We start from the raw sequence: 18,970 nt of genomic DNA, 5'->3' as shown, positions 1-18,970 counted from the left end.
AGCCTTACGATCATTAAAGAAATTATACAGGTAATTTAAAAAGTTTTAAAAAAGAAAACTGCAGGTATAGATGGCTTCACTCACAAGTTCTCCAAATATTCCAGGAAGAAATAATTTCAATTTTAAACAAATACTTTCAGGGAACAGAATAAAAGGGGAAATTCCCTAGCTCATTTTAATTGGCTAAACTACCCCTGATTCCAAAATCTGAATAGAACATTATGAGAAAGAAAAAAAATCTTACTAACATGGATACACAATCTTAAACAAAATACAGCAAACCAAATCTATTAATATACAATCATGAAAAAGTTGGGTTTAATTCAGGAATTCAAGGTAGGTTTAACACTAGAAAATCAACTGAAAGGGGTCACAGTAAAAGATTACAAAGCAGAATAAAATGACAGTCTCAATGGTGCAAAAAAGCATGATAAAATTCAACAACTATTCATAATTACAAAAATAAAACTCTTAGCAAACTAGGAACAGAAGGGGACTTCCATAATATAACAGAGGGTATCTTAAAAAAAACCAAACCCCCAAACCAAAACCTTTAGCACCTATGCTTAAGAATGAAATGTTGCAAGGTTCCCCTTTAATGATGCCAACTATCACTACTTCTATTTAACACTGTACTCAAGGTTCTAGCCAGTAAATAAGTTATGGAAAAAAAAGAGAAAGGAAGAAATGAAACTGCCAGATGATATGATTGTGTATGCAGAAAAAAAAATCTACACCTCTGTTATTAGTTTAGCAATTCTGCTGGAAATAAACATTATTGTTCAAAATCAATTCTATGCCCACATAAAAGCAATCAACAATTAGGAAGTTCCCTGGCAGTCTAATAGTTAGGATTTGGCACTTTCACTGCCGTGGCCCAGGTTCAATCCCTGGTCAGGGAACTGAGATCCCATAGCCACGTGGCACGGCCAAAAAAACAATAGCAATCAACAATTAGGAAACAATTTTTGAAAAAGATGACATTTTATGAGACTATAAGAATATAATGTTATATATATATAATTTATGTGTATTATACATTATCATATTATATAATTTTATAATATTACTAAAATATTTTTAAAATATCAATGACCAACAATACACCTACAAAAGATGTTCTGGGCCTCTGGTGAAAGCTATAAAAGTTTATGTATGTGTAGACATTAAAGAAAGCCTAAATAGTGGGGAGATCTAACATATTCAAGGATTTGGGGATTCAAGCATGTAAAAATATTAATTTTCCCAAAAACTGATCCATAGATTCAATACAATCTTACTTTAAAATAAGACACTTATCACCAAATTCACAATTAAGTGTATGAAAAAGCAAGCCACAAAAAAAGAAAGAAATCTTTGAACCACTTATAATTGACAATGGGCTTGATCCAGACATATAAACTACTATAAATTACAAGCAAAGGCAGACGATCCAATGGAAAATGGGCAAAAAAACTCTAGATACTTCAAAAGAAAAAATCCAAATAGCCATTTATATGAAAAAGTGCACACCCTCATAAGACATCAGGAAAATGAATGCTAAAATGAGATATAATGATATATTACCAAATTGACAAAAATTTAAATGTTTGAATATTCTAAGTGCAGATGAATGAACATATGAAGGAACAGAAACTCTCATACGGCAGGTGCAAATAAAAATTAAGACAAACCTTTTGGAAAACATCATGGCATATCTAGTATAGAAGAGGGTACACATATATGACCCAGCAAATTCCACTCCTAAGAAATACCCTAAATAAAAGTGTGTACATGCAGACAGGAAATATACAGAAGAATCTATAAGACTGTTATTTGTAACCAAAGATCAGAAACCATTTATGCATCTATCAATAGAATGGGTAAATAAATTGATCTATAGTCAGACAATGGAATATCATGCTAAAATGAAAAATCAGTGAATTACAGCTATTTTTTACAACATGGAGAAATATTAAAGACATAATGTAAAACTAAACTATAGTATTTAGGGATGCAAACTTAGATGGTGAAACTATTAACAAAATTATGCAATTACTTCGTTAGTTAGGATAGTGGGTGGCTTGGTGGATAGCTGTGGTGGAAAACAGCAGGCCAAGGATTTCTGGAAGGCGGTCAATGTTCTATATTTTGTCCTGAATTGTGGTTACAAAGATATTCATTTTAAAATCTTTTGTAAACATTTACATTTATGTTTCATGTACTTTTTCATCTGTGGTATATTTCACATAAGCAAGATTTTAAAAAATGAAAACCAAGGTCAACAAAACTGAGAATAGTGGTCATTTTGAGGGGAGAAAGGGATTGAACTGATGGCAAACTGGGAACTTCCAAGGAAATTGCAATGTTCTATTTCTGAAGCTGAGTGGTAGGTACACTGCTGTTTCTTCTATTATTACGTTTTAACTATACATGTACTTTATATATTATTTTGTATCTACAATAGCAAAATCAAGTAAAAGAAAACACTGAAAAACTGGAATTCATCAAAATTAAAAACTTTTGCACTTCAAATGACACCATCAAGAAAGTGAAAAGAGGGACTTCCCTGGTGGTCCAGTGGTTAAGAATCTGCCTTCCAACGTAGGGGGATGCGGTTTTGATCCCTCGTCGGGGAACTAAGATCCCACATGCCGTGGGGCAACTAAGCCCGTGTGCCACAACTACAGACCCCACGTGCTCTGGAACCCATGCACCACAACTACAGAGCCCACGCGCTCTGGAAGCCCATGTGCCTCAATGAAAGATCCCATATGCTGCAACTAAGACCCGACACAGACAAATTAAATAAATAAATAAATAAATAAATAAATATTTAAGGAAATAAAAAGGGAAAAGATAATTCACAGGAGAAAATATCTGCAAATCACATATCTGATAAGGAATTTATATCCAGAATATATAAAAAACTCTTTCAACTCAATAACAAGAAGATGAATAACACAATTTTAAAACATTAAAGGATTTGAATGGACTTTTTCTCTAAATAAGATATACAAAAACATGTGCCAATAAGCAAATGAAAAGATACTCTCAGTATCAGTAGACTTTAGGGAAATGCAAATCAAAATGACAATGAGATACCACTTCATACACACTAAGGTATGAAGTATATATAATAAAAAAGAGATAATAGTGTTGATGAGGATTTAGAGAAACAGGAACCTTTATTCATTGCTGGTGAGAATTTAAAATGGAGCAGCCACTTTGAAAAAGTTTACAAGTTTCTCAAAATGTCAAAGACAGAGATACAATATGACCCAGCAAATCCATTCCTAGGTATCTACCCAAAAGGAATGAAAACATATGTGGACACAAAGACATGTACACAAATGTTCATAGCAGCATTATTCCTAACAGCCAAAAAGTGGAAACGATTCAACTGTTCATCAACTCATAAATGGATAAAAATCTGGTCTATCAATATTTAGGAATACTATTTGGCATTAAAAAAAGAAGTACTGATACATGTCACAACATGAATGAACCTCAACAACATTATGCTTAGTGAAAGAAGCCAGACATAAAAGATCACAGTGTATAATTCCATTTATATGAAATGTCCAGAACAGGCAAACCTATACAGAAAGAAAGTAGGTTAGTTGCTGCCCAGGGTTGGTGCTGTGTGGAAATAGAGGGTGACTGCTAATAGGCTTCAGGGTTCTTTTGGGGGTGATGGAAATGTTCTAAAATTAGTTTGTGGTGATGGCTGCATAACTCTGTAAAGATACTAAAAACCATGAAATTGTACACTTAAAATGAGTGAATCTTTTGATATGTAAATTATCTCAATAAAACTTTTAAAAAAGTTGCCTAGTAAGCTAGCTTCCATAAATACGATTGCAATTTTCTGAAAGTCATCTAAAACTTTTAGAAGTCGATCTTGTTTTATTAACTTTGTTTACTCCCTGCCTCCCTGTTCTTCCCTCTTTAAGAGGGGAAAATTACAGGGCTGAATGAATATCAATTTATTTAAATATGAAAAAGTATAAATCTTCACAGATTAAAAATAAATATTCTCAACTGCTAAATAACTGAGACTATTTCTTAGGGCTGACAAAGAATAAAATGGGATTTAAAAATGAAGAAAATAGGCTATAAGTAAGGCAACCTTCAAAATTCTAAATGACAGAATATAGAGCTTTATACCGAAAAGCTTGAGGTAATTAATAATTTTAAAAACAACTTAGGGGCTTCCCTGGTGGCACAGCGGTTGAGAGTCCGCCTGCCGATGCACGGGACGTGGGTTCGTGCCCCGGTCCGGGAGGATCCCACGTGCCGCGGAGCGGCTGGGCCCATGAGCCATGGCCACTGAGCCTGCGCATCCGGAGCCTGTGCTCCGCAACAAGAGAGGCAACAACAGTGAGAGGCCCACGTACCACAAAAAAACAAAACAAAACAAAAAAAACTTAGTACAAGATAGGCAATATTCTCAAAGCCTTAATGTTTCCACAAAATAAATAAAACTCAGAGTACTTCTGCATCAGCTAGTACAATAATCTCAGTTATTAAAGGGTATATCCTTGGAAATATCTGTCTTTCCAGATAAAACTTCTGTAGGAGGGTTGTTTTTACCGTTGATGTGAGGAGGAAACTGCCGGGCCTTGTTAGCTGAGGAACTGATGTTCCTGCAATTGCCATGGCAACTGTCTGGCTTATCATGCTTCCGCTCTCACTCTCATAATCATCGGTGGCTATACAGATTGGTCTTCCTCGTTGATTGTGAGTTTCTGGAAAAAAATCACCCAAAAATAAATAAAGAAAACTTCTGTTTAGCTTAATTAACAGCTATTGAGCAAGCAATTCCCTTTCTTATTCTCCTTTACTCTTTAAAGAAAAACCTATTAACATATACTGCTTATCATTATATTTACTTCTTATAAAAAAATAATTTAAATATTTTAAACATTAACTCATTCCTGTAGTAATATTTATAGTTTTGTAGAGAACTTTAACTTGCTAGTAAAAGAAGATATAATAATATAAATTTCTGCCTTCAGATAAGGAAACCCGCTTTAGTGATCAAAATACTGGGAAAACTATTCTACTATTAGTCTCTCAAAGGGAAAGAGTTGCTATCTTTGTATCACCAGCACCTACTGATAATACATATTAGATACCAGTCAAAATTTTTAAATTGAACTGGAAGTACTTTTATCAGGTTAACTGCTAGTTCAAATGCAACCTACAGTGTTTTCTCTAAGGCAAATGAAGGAATTTAAGTAAATTCTAAAAATGGAAAGCAAGAGGAATAAAACTTTGTGGGTTCCAGTTTTTAAAAAGTAACAAAACTTCAACTTATTAAACCAGTATTAGCAATAAACATCATTGTTGTTATTCAGGTGAATATTAAATTCAATTTTATGTATATGAATAAAATTGAGACTGAGGGTGGTGGACATCTGGCAAGTTTTCTCATATTGTTTTTTTCAGATGAACAGTATACACTCACACAAAAAAAAACCTATTTCCTAATAGGTAGGTATAGAAATGCTATAAAATCATTATTTAAAAATTTGTCATAAGAAATGCTTACAGAAACCTTGCAGTGAATTTTCTCACACAGTCAAAACTTTTTCAGAAATATGTTATGTATTTACAGTGTACCTATGTCAGTGTAAGTTTCCTTATATTTCTTTTCCTAAAATAAGATCACCTTTGAGATATTTTCTAATACTTTTAAACACTGAGATTTGCCTTTAGTTTGTCTTAAATATACTAAGTACCTGTAAAATCATACAGCTGAGGAACAGTTTCCATGATAATGCCAATCAGAGGTAGATACAACATAGCCACCCGAGCCTTTATCTGGGGGTCAGAGTACCGTGGGTCTGAGTCGTGACTGGATAGTAAATTGTGTACCATATTGATGACTTTCTTATGCAATCCAAACAGTCTATTTAAAAAGAAGATGAAGAAGCAGCTGCAGTAAGGTCACAGAGATTAGTTAATATCTTTAGAGCAAACAGTAAGTCATGGTACTGAACCACTTTATTCAGCTTCTTAACTTTGCCACATATTTGCATGTATTCCTAAAAAACACTTCTCATTTTAAAATTAATCAATGTCCAAACAATAAATAAAATTAATATCTCGCTGTACAAAATAAGAACTGAGGGAAAAGGAAATACTATACAAATTCACTTAAGAGTAAATCTGAATATTTTTTCATTAACTCCTTAGGCCATTTTAATATTAAATAACTTAAAACCAGTTACAGTTATATTTTAAAGCAAAAAAAGTAGGGGCTTCCCTGGTGGCGCAGTGGTTGAGAGTCCGCCTGCCGATGCAGGGGACACAGGTTAGTGCCCCAGTTTGGGAAGATCCCACATGCCGCAGAGCAGCTGGGCCCGTGTGCCATGGCCGCTGAGCCTGCGTGTCTGGAGCCTGTGCTCCGCAATGGGAGAGGCCACAACAGTGAGAGGCCGCGTACCGCAAAAAAAAAGAGTAAATTTTAAGTAGTTGTAAATTTTATTACATCAAATAAAATCTTTTCACATTTAACCAAACTAAACTTTTATTTCCTTTATCTAAAAGAAAAATCCTCTACCTAATGGGTTATGTAGTCCATGGCTAGGGTTGCCTTCGACATCTCTATTTAAACTGAACTTCCTTGCTCATTTGGGCCCTTACAACTTTCTAGACTCCCAATCCCAAGTTTCAACTGGCTAATACACTAGCAAGGATCACTCTCATCTTCAAACTTTTTTGGCTTCTCTTCTTAGACTGAAGCTGCTTTGACTATGAAAACCATTCTAAAGAAAAATTCATCCAACTTCAACTGCCCTTAATGCTGTACCTGGCAGCTGTTTCAGATCTTATTCTCTCTCCTTAAGCTTCTCATCATCAATCTCAATAGAAGACCTTACCTCCAACTTTCTTTTAGGAAAGAAAAGCCGTTCTGAATTTGCTCTGGCCAGGTCTTTTAACACATCTCCATCTTTATAGCTACCAAATCATCTTTCCTTTCATCTCAGAAAAAATTCTTTCTTCAATAGCTTCAATGTCCCTCTTCACTAAGTTCTTCCCTTCTTTCCTATCTTGAAAATACATGTTCACTTGAAACTAGTTTGCTCTGGCTTATTTATAGGATTTCTCTAGTAATAAACTTCCTGAATGTGCAGTATATATCAAGCGTTTTTTTCCATTTACTTCCTAATATCTACTCTCTTTCTCTGAAACTAAAAGTTTTTGAATGCTTACCACATGGTATTGTACCCCTTTCATCATTTAATAGCTAAATGATTTTTCAAAGATACTTAACCTCTGTTTCCCTATCTATGTATGAAGGTAATAACCAACCTCATAAGGTGGCTGTGAAAATTAAATTACATAATTTATGTAACATGCTTATTAGCACAGTGCCTTGCACACTGCCTTTTTCAGTAAATATTAGCTTTTCTCTTTTAAGATCACACAGCATATTTAAAAGCTAGGACTGGAAACCAGGTATTCTTCCTCTGGGGCTCTTTAGCTTATCTACCATTTTATGTAGCTATATATGAAATCTACTTGGAGATTCTTCTTCCTTCCAGTTTTTATTCAGAAAGTATATTTTTAAATACTGTCAAGAACTCCATCTAATGGACATATCTCAGATTTCATTTTCTAGCTCTCTACTTGACACTTTGTCATCTTTTATGTTTTCTTCTCAGTATTTTCTCCAAAGAGTTCCCATTATTCCTCATATTCTCCAACATTCTTCCCAAGTCTCAGATTCTGATCATTTGCCTTTTATGTTCTCCCTTTCAACTTGTATCACCAGTGATGATTCCCAAACCTGGGTATATATTTAACATCTCTCAGCAGCTACCAGTGCCAGACTTCAACCTATCTAAACTCTACCCACTGGTCTTCATGAAGCCTTTTCATGTGTCTACATTACTCAATCACTTTCAGCCATTACACACACACACACACACACGCAGGACCTGTCATATCCTATGCTAGATGTTGGAGATAAGACATTGTCCCTGTTCTTAAAGAGCTTGCTTTAGCAAGAGAGAAACACAGATACAAAAATAATAATTCAGTTTTACAAATGCTATAATAAAGGTGCTAATCTTCTTCAAAACTAGGTCTGTACTACAATATTTGCATTTAACCATAGTATCCTGTTTCAACGTTGCAACTTTCTAACTGCAATGAAAATTTCTAGAGAGCAAATCTTTGGTCATTATTACAACATATGGGGCTTCCCTGGTGGCACAGTGGTTAAGAATCCACCTGCCAATGCAGGGGACACGGGTTTGAGCCCTGGTCCAGGAAGATCCCACGTGCCGTGGAGCAACTAAGCCCGTGTGCCATAACTACTGAGCCTGCACGCCACAACTACTGAAGCCCATGCGCCTAGAGCCCGTGCTCTGCAACAAGAGAAACCACCGCAATGAGAAGCCCACGCACCACAATTAAGAGTAGCCCCCGCTCACTGCAACTAGAGAAAGCCTGCACGCAGCAACAAAGACCTAACACAGCCAAAATTAAATAAAATAAATAAATTTTTAAAACAATATTAGAACATATTATTGCTACTCAAGGAATTATTTTTGATCACTTAGCAAGCAGAAGGAATAAAAAGAAAAACAATCCTCTTAACGATCTATCTAACCAATGTATGTTGTATTTTATCTACGTAAATATAAGAAGAGGGCTTCCCTGGTGGCGCAGTGGTTGAGAATCCGCCTGCTAATGCAGGCGACACAGGTTCGAGCCCTGGTCTGGGAGGATCCCACATGCCACGGAGCAACTGGGCCCACAAGCCATAACTGCTAAGCCTGCGCGTCTGGAGCCTGTGATCTGCAACAAGAGAGGCCGCGACAGTGAGAGGCCCACGCACCGCGATGAAGAGTGGCCCCCACTGCCACAACTAGAGATAGCCCTCGCGCAGAAGCGAAGACCCAACACAGCAAAGATAAATAGATGAATTGATAAACTCCTACCCCCAACATCTTCTTTAAAAAAATAAAATAAAATAAAAATATAAGAAGAATTTAAAACTTAGAGATGTGAGTCTCTCATAGTCAATCATTCGTTCACTGAATTAACATATACTTATCAAGTGTCCACTCTGTACCAGACACAATTCTAATGCAGTGGGAATACAGCAGTGAATAAGAAAGAAAGTGCCTGGTCTCATGAGCTCACATTCTAAGGGAAGGGGACAGATAATGAACAAACAAGCAAATTTCAGGTAAGTGCCTTGTAGAAAATAAAACAGGCTTATCTGGTTAAGAATAATTGTGGCAACGGCAACACAGCTGTAATTCAGATTGGGTGGCCAATGACAGTCTCATTGAGAAGATACTCTTTGAGTGGAGACCTGAAGAATCACAAGGAGGAAATGCCTACATGGAGATCTTAGGGCAATTGCAGCATTGCTTCAGGCAGAGAAAAGTCCTAGTCCAAAGGCCCTAAGGTGGGACTGGGTTGGGCCCATTAGAGAAACAAAAAGAAGGCCAGGATGGCTAGATTTTAGTATGTGAGGAGGGAAGAGAGTGGCAGTGTAGACAACAGCTAGATATATAGGGCTTTGAGGTCCATTATTAAGTCTGAATTTTATTTTAAATGCTATTTTAAAAGCACACACTTTTAATTATTTTAAAAGTTAAGTGTGCTTTTAAACACATTAAAGAGTTTTAAGCAAGGAAGTGATGTAATTTAGTTTTCATTTCTAAAAGACCATGTAGGCTGCTGGGTAGAAAAGGATTTTAGGGAGGGAAGAATGGAAGCATGATTAGGGGAGCAGCAGTAAAGACGGAGAGAAGTAGCTAAACTTGGGGTATATTTTGGAGATAGTATTAAGGCATTTGCTAATGGACTGGGTGCAGGAAAGAGTGAGAAAAGGAGGAAACAAGCAACAGTAAGAGCTTATAATCCTGTATATTACTATTTAAAGCTCTTCCAGTTATCTTTTTTAACTCAATAGACAAAGTAGTAGTGAACACAGTTATCACGGCTTTCAGACTTGATAGAAAATCTTTCCAAGTATCAAAGAACCAACTCTGAAGACCAGCTGGAAGAGACAAAAAAGAAGTAAAGAAGTCTTTCATAGGTCCTATATTGTTCCACAGAAATGTATCTATTTTAATAGAACTGATCCTTCATGTGAGAAAGAAACCTCATCACAAAAATAGTTGACTGTTAGAATTCCCTATTTTTTATCAGACACTGCTGAACACCTACACAACATCTCCTCCCCCTGTCTTCCTTCCTAATAGAATGTAAAATTTTTCAGGTATACGTTCCTGCCCCTGTGACTCAGGGGAAGATGACTCCATTCCCCCAGTTTCTGAAGTAGATAGATCCAATCAGACTAGCCCTGCTACTTAAAGCAGACAGTTAGTAAAGCTGTTTCATTACCAGTGTGAGAAGAGATAAATGTTAATTAACTAATTGCTTCCTTAACTGAGAAGGTCTACAAAAAAATATGTTATATGAACCAAACACTTTTTAGTGACAGCTGATTTACATTTAGGCATGAGGTCCCTACCTTCTGCTTTGTAACAAACCACCCATGAACCAAAACCAGTCTAAGCACCCCATTTGAGTAGAAGTGATCTAATCCATCCAGGAACCTGGCATTGCTCTGGTGACTGTAACAGTACAGGATAGGCAAGTGAGCCAAATCAGTCCAAAGAAAAGATGTGCATTGCATGCTTGAAAGAGGGTTTTTTCCCTCTGTCCTCCGCTGGACATGAACAAGTAATAATCTAAGCTCAAGTGCCAGAGCAACTATCTTACAGTCATGAGAGGCACACTAGCCTCGGGATAAAGCTGAGGGGTTTCTAGTAGAAGTAAGAGATATAAAGGAACAGAATCCAGACCACATTATTGAGCTGCTGATTATAGTGTGCTAAAAACCTTACCTTTCTTCCAATTATGGAAAAATAAATATCCTTCCTTTAATAAAGCCAGCCAGTATGAAGAAAGGTTTTCTGTTTCTGGTAACCAAACTTATCCTGATGTATCAAGTAAAAATACTGGAAATATAGAGTCAAATGATTGAGATATAACAGTTATTAAAGAAAGGTGGTATGTTTAGAAGTTGTTTTCAGAGTGATTTTTTTAAAACAATGGATCCTTCCCCCCAATGACTTTCTATTCATTTATCAATCGCAAAATATAAGAGTGGTGGCAAGCAGGGGTGGGAGACCCAGGGTTTCACCCACTTAGTCTGTCCTCTCCATACTCCAGTGTCTACACCCCAACCCCATCCTACATGGAAGCACATTAAGGACCTTTTCAGAACCTTACAGTTCTGCAGAGCACAGTGAAAAACTGCTTCTTAAAACTATATTCCTAACGTGAGAAGTTGCTGTTATGAAAAAAACTCATGTCTTTCATTTGCAGAAGCTTTAGCCTTTGACAGTTTACTAAGCATTAACTATGTTCCTATCGCTAAGAACTTTACAAGCATCCTTTTTCATTCGTTCAACAAAAACATCATAGGATTCTTAAAAAACCTGCTCAAAAGTATCTCCTTTTGTTCTCTGGAGCGCTTACTTCAGGTTAAACTGCATTACAAACTCCTAATGATAGTATCATGGAAAAAAAAAGCAATTATTACCCAAATGAGTTACAGTCATTCAGATTTTTGAAAACAGCCGTTAAGATAGAAATACCCTATAGGGATGTTAGATCACAACACATTTATAGAAAAGCTATTTCTATAAATTCAAGTCATCAGACAATATACTCTTCTTACTATATCAATTTCCAGTAATTCTTTAAAAGTATACACAATTTTGGAAGTTTCTAAAACCTAAGTACATTTGTTTATAGAGCAAATTTTGAAGTACATGCTACAGAGTATGATGGCAAATTATAAATTTTCCTCACAAGGAATCAAACAGATTAGTCTACCTAACTGAAATGTGCCTGCTGTGTATCAGCAAATCTAAAAGTCCATTTACTAATATGCACAAATATTTTATGTACTACTAAGAAGGAAAAAAAGGCCACCAACTAAACCATGATACAATGTTGATTTCAAGACAAACATCAAATTCAGAGATGACAAAAAATGTCTTTCTTAAAACTGATGAAATATAGAAATAACATGAGTATGGAACTTAGTGAACACAGACGTAGAAGAAGAGTGGTAAACAGTATTCTTTTGATTCCTAGGAAGTTAAGTGGATACTTCTGTCCCATTGTCCAAAATCAAATTGATACTCTACACAGCAAAAACTGGTCTACTCACCCTTCAGCATCAGGGTCTAAAATGACAGCCAGCTCTGTTAACACAAGTCCTGCCAAATAATGTTGCTGGCGGAAAGGCACAGACAATTCAAACATATTTGCAATCTTCTGGTCTTGCACAGTGGTGGAAAATCCAGAACTCTGTTTGTGAGTGAGGTAGAACAAAACTATAACAGCTATGCAACAAAACATTCTATAGACAGAGCACTACAACAAATGAGATGTGAGCATTATCTGAAAGTGAGATAAACTTTTTAAGTTTACCTTTACATTACTATTATTAACATTGGAGAAAGTAACTGCTCTTACTTTTGGTATAGGAAACTATGATGAAACAACATTTTAAATTATTTTCAATTTCCTTTTTCTCATATTAAAATTTTTTCATCTGCTTTTTCCTTTATACTTTTAGCCACTTAATGTTTCAATATCATACTCTGAAGGGAAAAAAGGAACTAAATCCATATGATACATTATGTACTCACTGCTGAGTACAAGAGGAATATTCATAGTCAAGGCTATCTATCGGTTTCCAGAGAAATTTCAAATATTATGAAGTTGTTTTTCAGGGAAAACACTATCTACAGAAAATGACTGTCTTTTTTTGTCCGCTCACTGAGTTTTTAAGAGTTTTTTAATACTGTAAAATAGCATTCCCCCCAGATACAGCTTAAGGCAAGAATGTCCTCAATCTCATCACCCTTCATCCATATTCAAGGCTGCCCATGAGAGGTTTCTTAGAACAGACTTCAGATTTCTCTATGGAGAAGTCATCTTCCTAATAAGCATATAAAACTATCCTTGCCCCCACTTCCCAAAGAGTGATATCTCTGTCATCTATTAGAATCTGAAAATTCTGCAGTTAGATGAGAAAGTAGGGAACGAGATAATGCAAGAAATTCTGTTAATTTCTTGGCTGAATGAGATGTTCAACAGGGAGTCAGGTGTAAACAAATGTGTTTCATTAAAGGTTTTAGGAACTGTACCTTTGATTAATTTGTACTTGACTGTGCAGCCACATCTTTGACAGAGGATGGGGGAAGGGAGCAAAAGACTAGCCTCATTTGTTATTGGAAGAAGTGTGTCTGAGCCAGGTAAAAGTATATGGAAACAGGCTAATCCTTAAGAATTTTTGCAAAGGTAAAATGAAAAGCTGGGGGTGTTCTCTGATGTTTTCTAATCTTTCTAAGTAAAGCTTAAAATTTTCTTTATCAAACATCTGAGATTGATCTAGTGTAGGGAATTACTTTCAGGAATTAAATATCTCAAAAATAAACTTATAAAGAGTTCATATCAACTTTGACTTTAGACATTAAGAGCTTAAGGAAGTAGCTTGTTTGCCTTAGGAATTATATAGCAAAAAGATGTTTCACTAGGAGGGAACATCCAGGCTTCTCTGATACGAAAACCACAAAATCGCTTCATTTCAATCTGTTTGACAGGACACATAATAATTGCTACGATAACCCTTTGTCATATTTAGAGCAACTACTAGGCACCCTGTGAAAACCCATAAACACCCATCTAGTTTCCTTTGGGTTCTCTGGATACAAGAGAGGCAGGTAGGGCTTTGTCAGACTGCACTGCAGTTTGACTTCTTTCTCTGCTAAATTATGCTTCATTCGCCTTCCTTTCACAGGTATTAATATCTAATAAATACCTTGTCCCCCAAACTCAGTCTGTGTCTGCCTCAAAAAAACCCAACTTGTGAAAACATCAAGTGAGTTTATGTAGCTGAATTCACTCCCTTGTGCCTGAATCGGTAAGAGGGGTGCAACAAAGTGGTTAGAACTTGGGGCCTAGAATAAGCCAACACGTGCCATGGTTCAAAGCCTAGCTCTGCCAGTTTTTACTATGTGACCCTGGGTAAGTTACTGACCTTTCTGTGTTTCAATTTTTTTCACCTGTAAAATGGGGATAATAATAGAACTTGCCTCCTAGAGTTCCTGTGAGGAGTAAATGATTAATACTTATAAAGCACTTAACCATTTAATACTTACAAAGCACTTAGTATGGAGCCTATCACACAGCTATTATTCAACAGTGTTACTTTTCATGTTTTCCATGAATGAAAATAGAATGCTTTTTCCACAAGTGTGGACTTAAAAAAATTTGTTTTCATACATTTTGCATACCTGAGATGTTGCAGAAGAAACAGAAGGTGATGGTGACGCAGGTGGAGTTAGCAGGCTGCAGGGTAAGTTTAAGGTAACATAGTGCTCATGGCTGCAGATGATGCGCAGAAAATCCAGCCTCAGGGACACCAAGACACTTGGAGTTGGTAATGAATAAAGCTTTGAAGATACCTTGTAAGCGATGCATAAATAAGAAAACACCAATTGAACATATCATTTCTCTACTACCAATACCAGAATGATGGATTAAAGAATTAAAGAGATTTCTAAATTAAAGGGAGATGGCTAAGAAGGAGGAAATAGCTTTTTCCTCTTAGTCTAAGTCATTGTTGAGTGTGAGAAACCCTTGTATTCGACAGAATGACTGCTTTGGGGAAAAACATTACTACCTTTAAAATAAGGCGCTGAGACAGAGGGGGAAGATGGCAGAAGGGTAAGACGCGGAGATCACCTTCCTCCCCACAGATACATCAGAAATACATCTACATGTGGAACAACTCCTACAGAACACCTACTGAACGCTGGCAGAAGACCTCAGACCTCCCAAAACGCAAGAAACTCCCCACGTACCTGGGTAGGGGAAAAGAAAAAAGAATAAACAGAGACAAAAGAATAGGGACGGAACCTGCACCAGTGGGAGAGAGCCGTGAAGGAGGAAAGGTTTCCACACACTAGGAAGCCCCTTCCCAGGCAGAGACTGCGGCTGGTGGAGGTGGGGAGCTTCGAGGACGCGGAGGAGAGCACAGTGACAGGGGTGCGGAGAGCAAAGCGGAGAGATTCCTGCACAGAGGATCGGTGCCGACCAGCACTCACCAGCCCAAGAGACTTGTCTGCTCACCCGCCGGGGCGGGCGGGGCTGGGAGCTGAGGCTCTGGCTTCGGTCAGAGCCCAGGGAGAGGACTGGTGGCATGAACACAGCCTGAAGAGGTTAATGCACCAAGCCTAGCCGGGAGGGAGTCCGGGGGAAAAGTCTGGACCTGCCAAAGAGGCAAGAGACTTTTTCTTCCCTCTTTGTTTCCTGGTGCGCGAGGAGAGGGGATTAAGAGCACTGCTTAAAGGAGCTCCAGAGACGGGCGCAAGCCGCGGCTAAAAGCGCAGACCCCAGAGACAGGCATGAGACGTTAAGGCTGCTGCTGCCGCCACCAAGAAGCCTGTGTGCGAGCACAGGTCACTATCCACACCTCCCTTCTGGGGAGCCTGTGCAGCCCGCCACTGCCAGGGTCCCGGAATCCAGGGACAACTTCCCCGGGAAAATGCACGGTGCACCTCAGGCTGGTGCAACGTCACACCGGCCTCTGCCGCCGCAGGCTCGCCCTGCATGGTTCCCCTCCCTCCCCCCGGCCTGAGTGAGCCAGAGCTCCCGAATCAGCGGCTCCTTTAACCCCGTCCTGTCTGAGCAAAGAACAGACGCCCTCTGGCGACCTACACGCAGAGGCGGGGCCAAATCCAAAGCTGAGCCCCGGGAGCTGTGCGAACAAAGAAGACAAAGGGAAATCTCTCCCAGCAGCCTCAGGAGCAGCAGATTAAACCTCCACAATCAACTGGATGTGCCCTGCATCTGTGGAATACCTGAACAGACAATGAATCATCCCAAATTGAGGAGGTGGACTTTGAGAACAAGATTTATTTTTTCCCCTTTTCCTCTTTTTGTGACTGTGTATGTGTATGCTTCTGTGTGAGATTTTGTCTGTATAGCTTTGCTTTCACCATCTGTCCTAGGGTTCTATCCATCCATTTTTTTTTGTTGTTTTTTTTTTTTACTTAAAGAATTTTTTCTTAATAATTATTTTTTATTTTAATTATTTTATTTTATCTTACTTTATTTTCTCTTATCCTCTTTCTTTCTTTCTTTCTTCCTTCCACCCTTCCTCCTTTCCTCCTTTCTTTCCTCCCTCCCTTCCTTTCTTTTTTTCTTTCTTTCTTTCTTTTCTTCTTTTCTTTCTACTTTTTCTCCCTTTTATTCTGAGCCGTGTGGATGAAAGCCTCTTGGTGCGGCAGCCAGGAGTCAGTGCTGTGCCTCTGAGGTGGGAGAGCAAACTTCAGGACACTGGTCCACAAGAGACCTCCCAGCTCCACGTAATATCAAACGGCGAAAATCTCCCAGAGATCTCCATCTCAACACCAACACCCAGCTTCACTCAACGACCAGCAAGCTACAGTGCTAGACACCCTATGCCAAACAACTAGCAAGACAGGAACACAACCCTACCCATTAGCAGAGAGGCTGCCTAAAATCATAATAAGTCCACAGACACCCCAAAACACACCACCAGACGTGGACCTGCTCACCAGAGAGACAAGATCCAGCCTCATCCACCAGAATACAGGCACCAGTCCCCTCCAACAGGAAGCCTACACAACCCACTGAAACAACCTCAGCCACTGGGGACAGACACCAAAAACAACGGGAACTACGAACCTGCGGCCTGCAAAAAGGAGACCCCAAACACACTAAGATAAGCAAAATGAGAAGACAGAAAAACACACAGCAGATGAAGAAGCAAGATAAAACCCCACCAGACCTAACAAACGAAGAGGAAATAGGCAGTCTACCTGAAAAAGAATTCAGAATAATGATAGTAAAGATGATCCAAAATCTTGGAAATAGAATAGAGAAAACGCAAGAAACATTTAACAAGGACCTAGAAGAACTAAAGATGAAACAAGCAACGATGAACAACACAATAAATGAAATTAAAAATACTCTAAAAAAAAAAAAAAATACTCTAGAAGGGATCAATAGCAGAATAACTGAGGCAGAAGAAGGGATAAATGACCTGGAAGATAAAATAGTGGAAATAACTACTGCAGAGCAGAATAAAGAAAAAAGAATGAAAAGAACTGGGGACAGTCTCAGAGACCTCTGGGACAACATTAAATGCACCAACATTCAAATTATAAGGGTTCCAGAAGAAGAAGAGAAAAAGAAAGGGACTGAGAAAATATTTGAAGAGATTATAGTTGAAAACTTCCCTAATATGGGAAAGGAAATAGTTAATCAAGTCCAGGAAGCACAGAGAGTCCCATACAGGATAAATCCAAGGAGAAACATGCCAAGACACATATTAATCAAACTATCAAAAATTAAATACAAAGAAAACATATTAAAAGCAGCAAGGGAAAAACACCAAATAACACACAAGGGAATACCCATCAGGTTAACAGCTGATCTTTCAGCAGAAACTCTGCAAGCCAGAAGGGACTGGCAGGACATAATTAAAGTGATGAAGGAGAAAAGCCTACAACCAAGATTACTCTACCCAGCAAGGATCTCATTCAGATTTGATGGAGAAATTAAAACCTTTACAGATAAGCAAAAGCTGAGAGAGTTCAGCACCACCAAACCAGCTTTACAACAAATGCTAAACGATCTTCTCTAGGCAAGAAACACAAGAGAAGGAAAAGACCTACAATAACAAACCCAAAACAATTAAGAAAATGGGAATGGGAACATAAATATTGAAATTACCTTAAATATAAATGGATTAAATGCTCCCACCAAAAGACACAGACTGGCTAAATGGATACAAAAATAAGACTCATATATATGCTGTCTACAAGAGACCCACTTCAGACCTAGAGACATATACAGACTGAAAGTGAGGGGATGGAAAAAGATATTCCATGCAAATGGAAACAAAAAGAAAGCTGGAGTAGCAATTCTCATATCAGACAAAATAGACTTTAAAATAAAGACTATTACAAGAGACAAAAAAGGACACTACATAATGATCAAGGGTTCAGTCCAAGAAGAAGATATAACAATTGTAAATATTTATGCACCTAACATAGGAGCAACTCAATACATAAGGCAAATACTAACAGGCAAATACATACAAGGGGAATTCAACAGTAACACATTCATAGTAGGGGACTTTAACACCCCACTTTCACCAATGGACAGATCATCCAAAATGAAAATAAATAAGGAAACACGAGCTTTAAATGATACATTAAACAAGATGGACTTAATTGATATTTACAGGACATTCCATCCAAAAACAACAGAATACACATTCTTCTCAAGTGCTCATGGAACATTCTCCAGGATAGATCATATCTTGGGTCACAAATCAAGCCTTAGTAAATTTAAGAAAATTGAAATTGTATCAAGTATCTTTTCTGACCACAATGCTATGAGACTAGATATCAGTTACAGGAAAAGAGCTGTAAAAAATACAAACATATTTAGGCTAAACAATACACTACTTAATAACGAAGTGATCACTGAAGAAATCAAAGAGGAAATCAAAAAATACCTAGAAACAAATGACAGTGGAGACACGACGACCCAAAACCTATGGGATGCAGCAAAAGCAGTTCTAAGAGGGAAGCTTATAGCAATACAATCCTACCTTAAGAAACAGGAAACATCTCGAATAAACAACCTAATCTTGCACCTAAAGCAATTAGAGAAAGAAGAACAAAAAAACCCCAAAGTTAGCAGAAAGAAAGAAATCATAAAGATCAGATTAGAAATAAATGAAAAAGAAATGAAGGAAACGATAGCAAAGATCAATAAAACTAAAAGCTGGTTCTTTGAGAAGATAAACAAAATTGATAAACCACTAACCAGACTCATCAAGAAAAAAAGGGAGAAGACTCAAATCAATAGAATTAGAAATGAAAAAGGA

General features: G+C 37.5%; 1 protein-coding gene across 5 annotated transcripts in view; it reads right to left on the bottom strand.

Moving 5' to 3' along the window:
• The window catches only part of DOCK7 (dedicator of cytokinesis 7), a 200,521-nt gene that overhangs the window by 49,416 nt on the left and 132,135 nt on the right, over nt 1-18,970 (bottom strand). For all 5 annotated transcript variants that reach the window (XM_081224735.1, XM_081224736.1, XM_081224739.1 and 2 more), the window contains 4 exons: nt 14,337-14,507; nt 12,203-12,342; nt 5,727-5,896; nt 4,576-4,730 (listed from right to left, as the gene is read on the bottom strand). In XM_081224735.1, the coding sequence (XP_081080861.1) occupies nt 4,576-4,730; nt 5,727-5,896; nt 12,203-12,342; nt 14,337-14,507 (636 nt within the window). The remainder of the gene's footprint in view (nt 1-4,575; nt 4,731-5,726; nt 5,897-12,202; nt 12,343-14,336; nt 14,508-18,970) is intronic.

This window comes from Mesoplodon bidens, assembly GCF_964165515.1.
Source record: "Mesoplodon bidens genome assembly, chromosome: 2".
Classification (NCBI taxonomy): domain Eukaryota; kingdom Metazoa; phylum Chordata; class Mammalia; order Artiodactyla; family Ziphiidae; genus Mesoplodon; species Mesoplodon bidens.
Note: the sequence above shows the minus strand (reverse complement) of the source record. Positions and strands in the feature narration are given on the sequence as shown.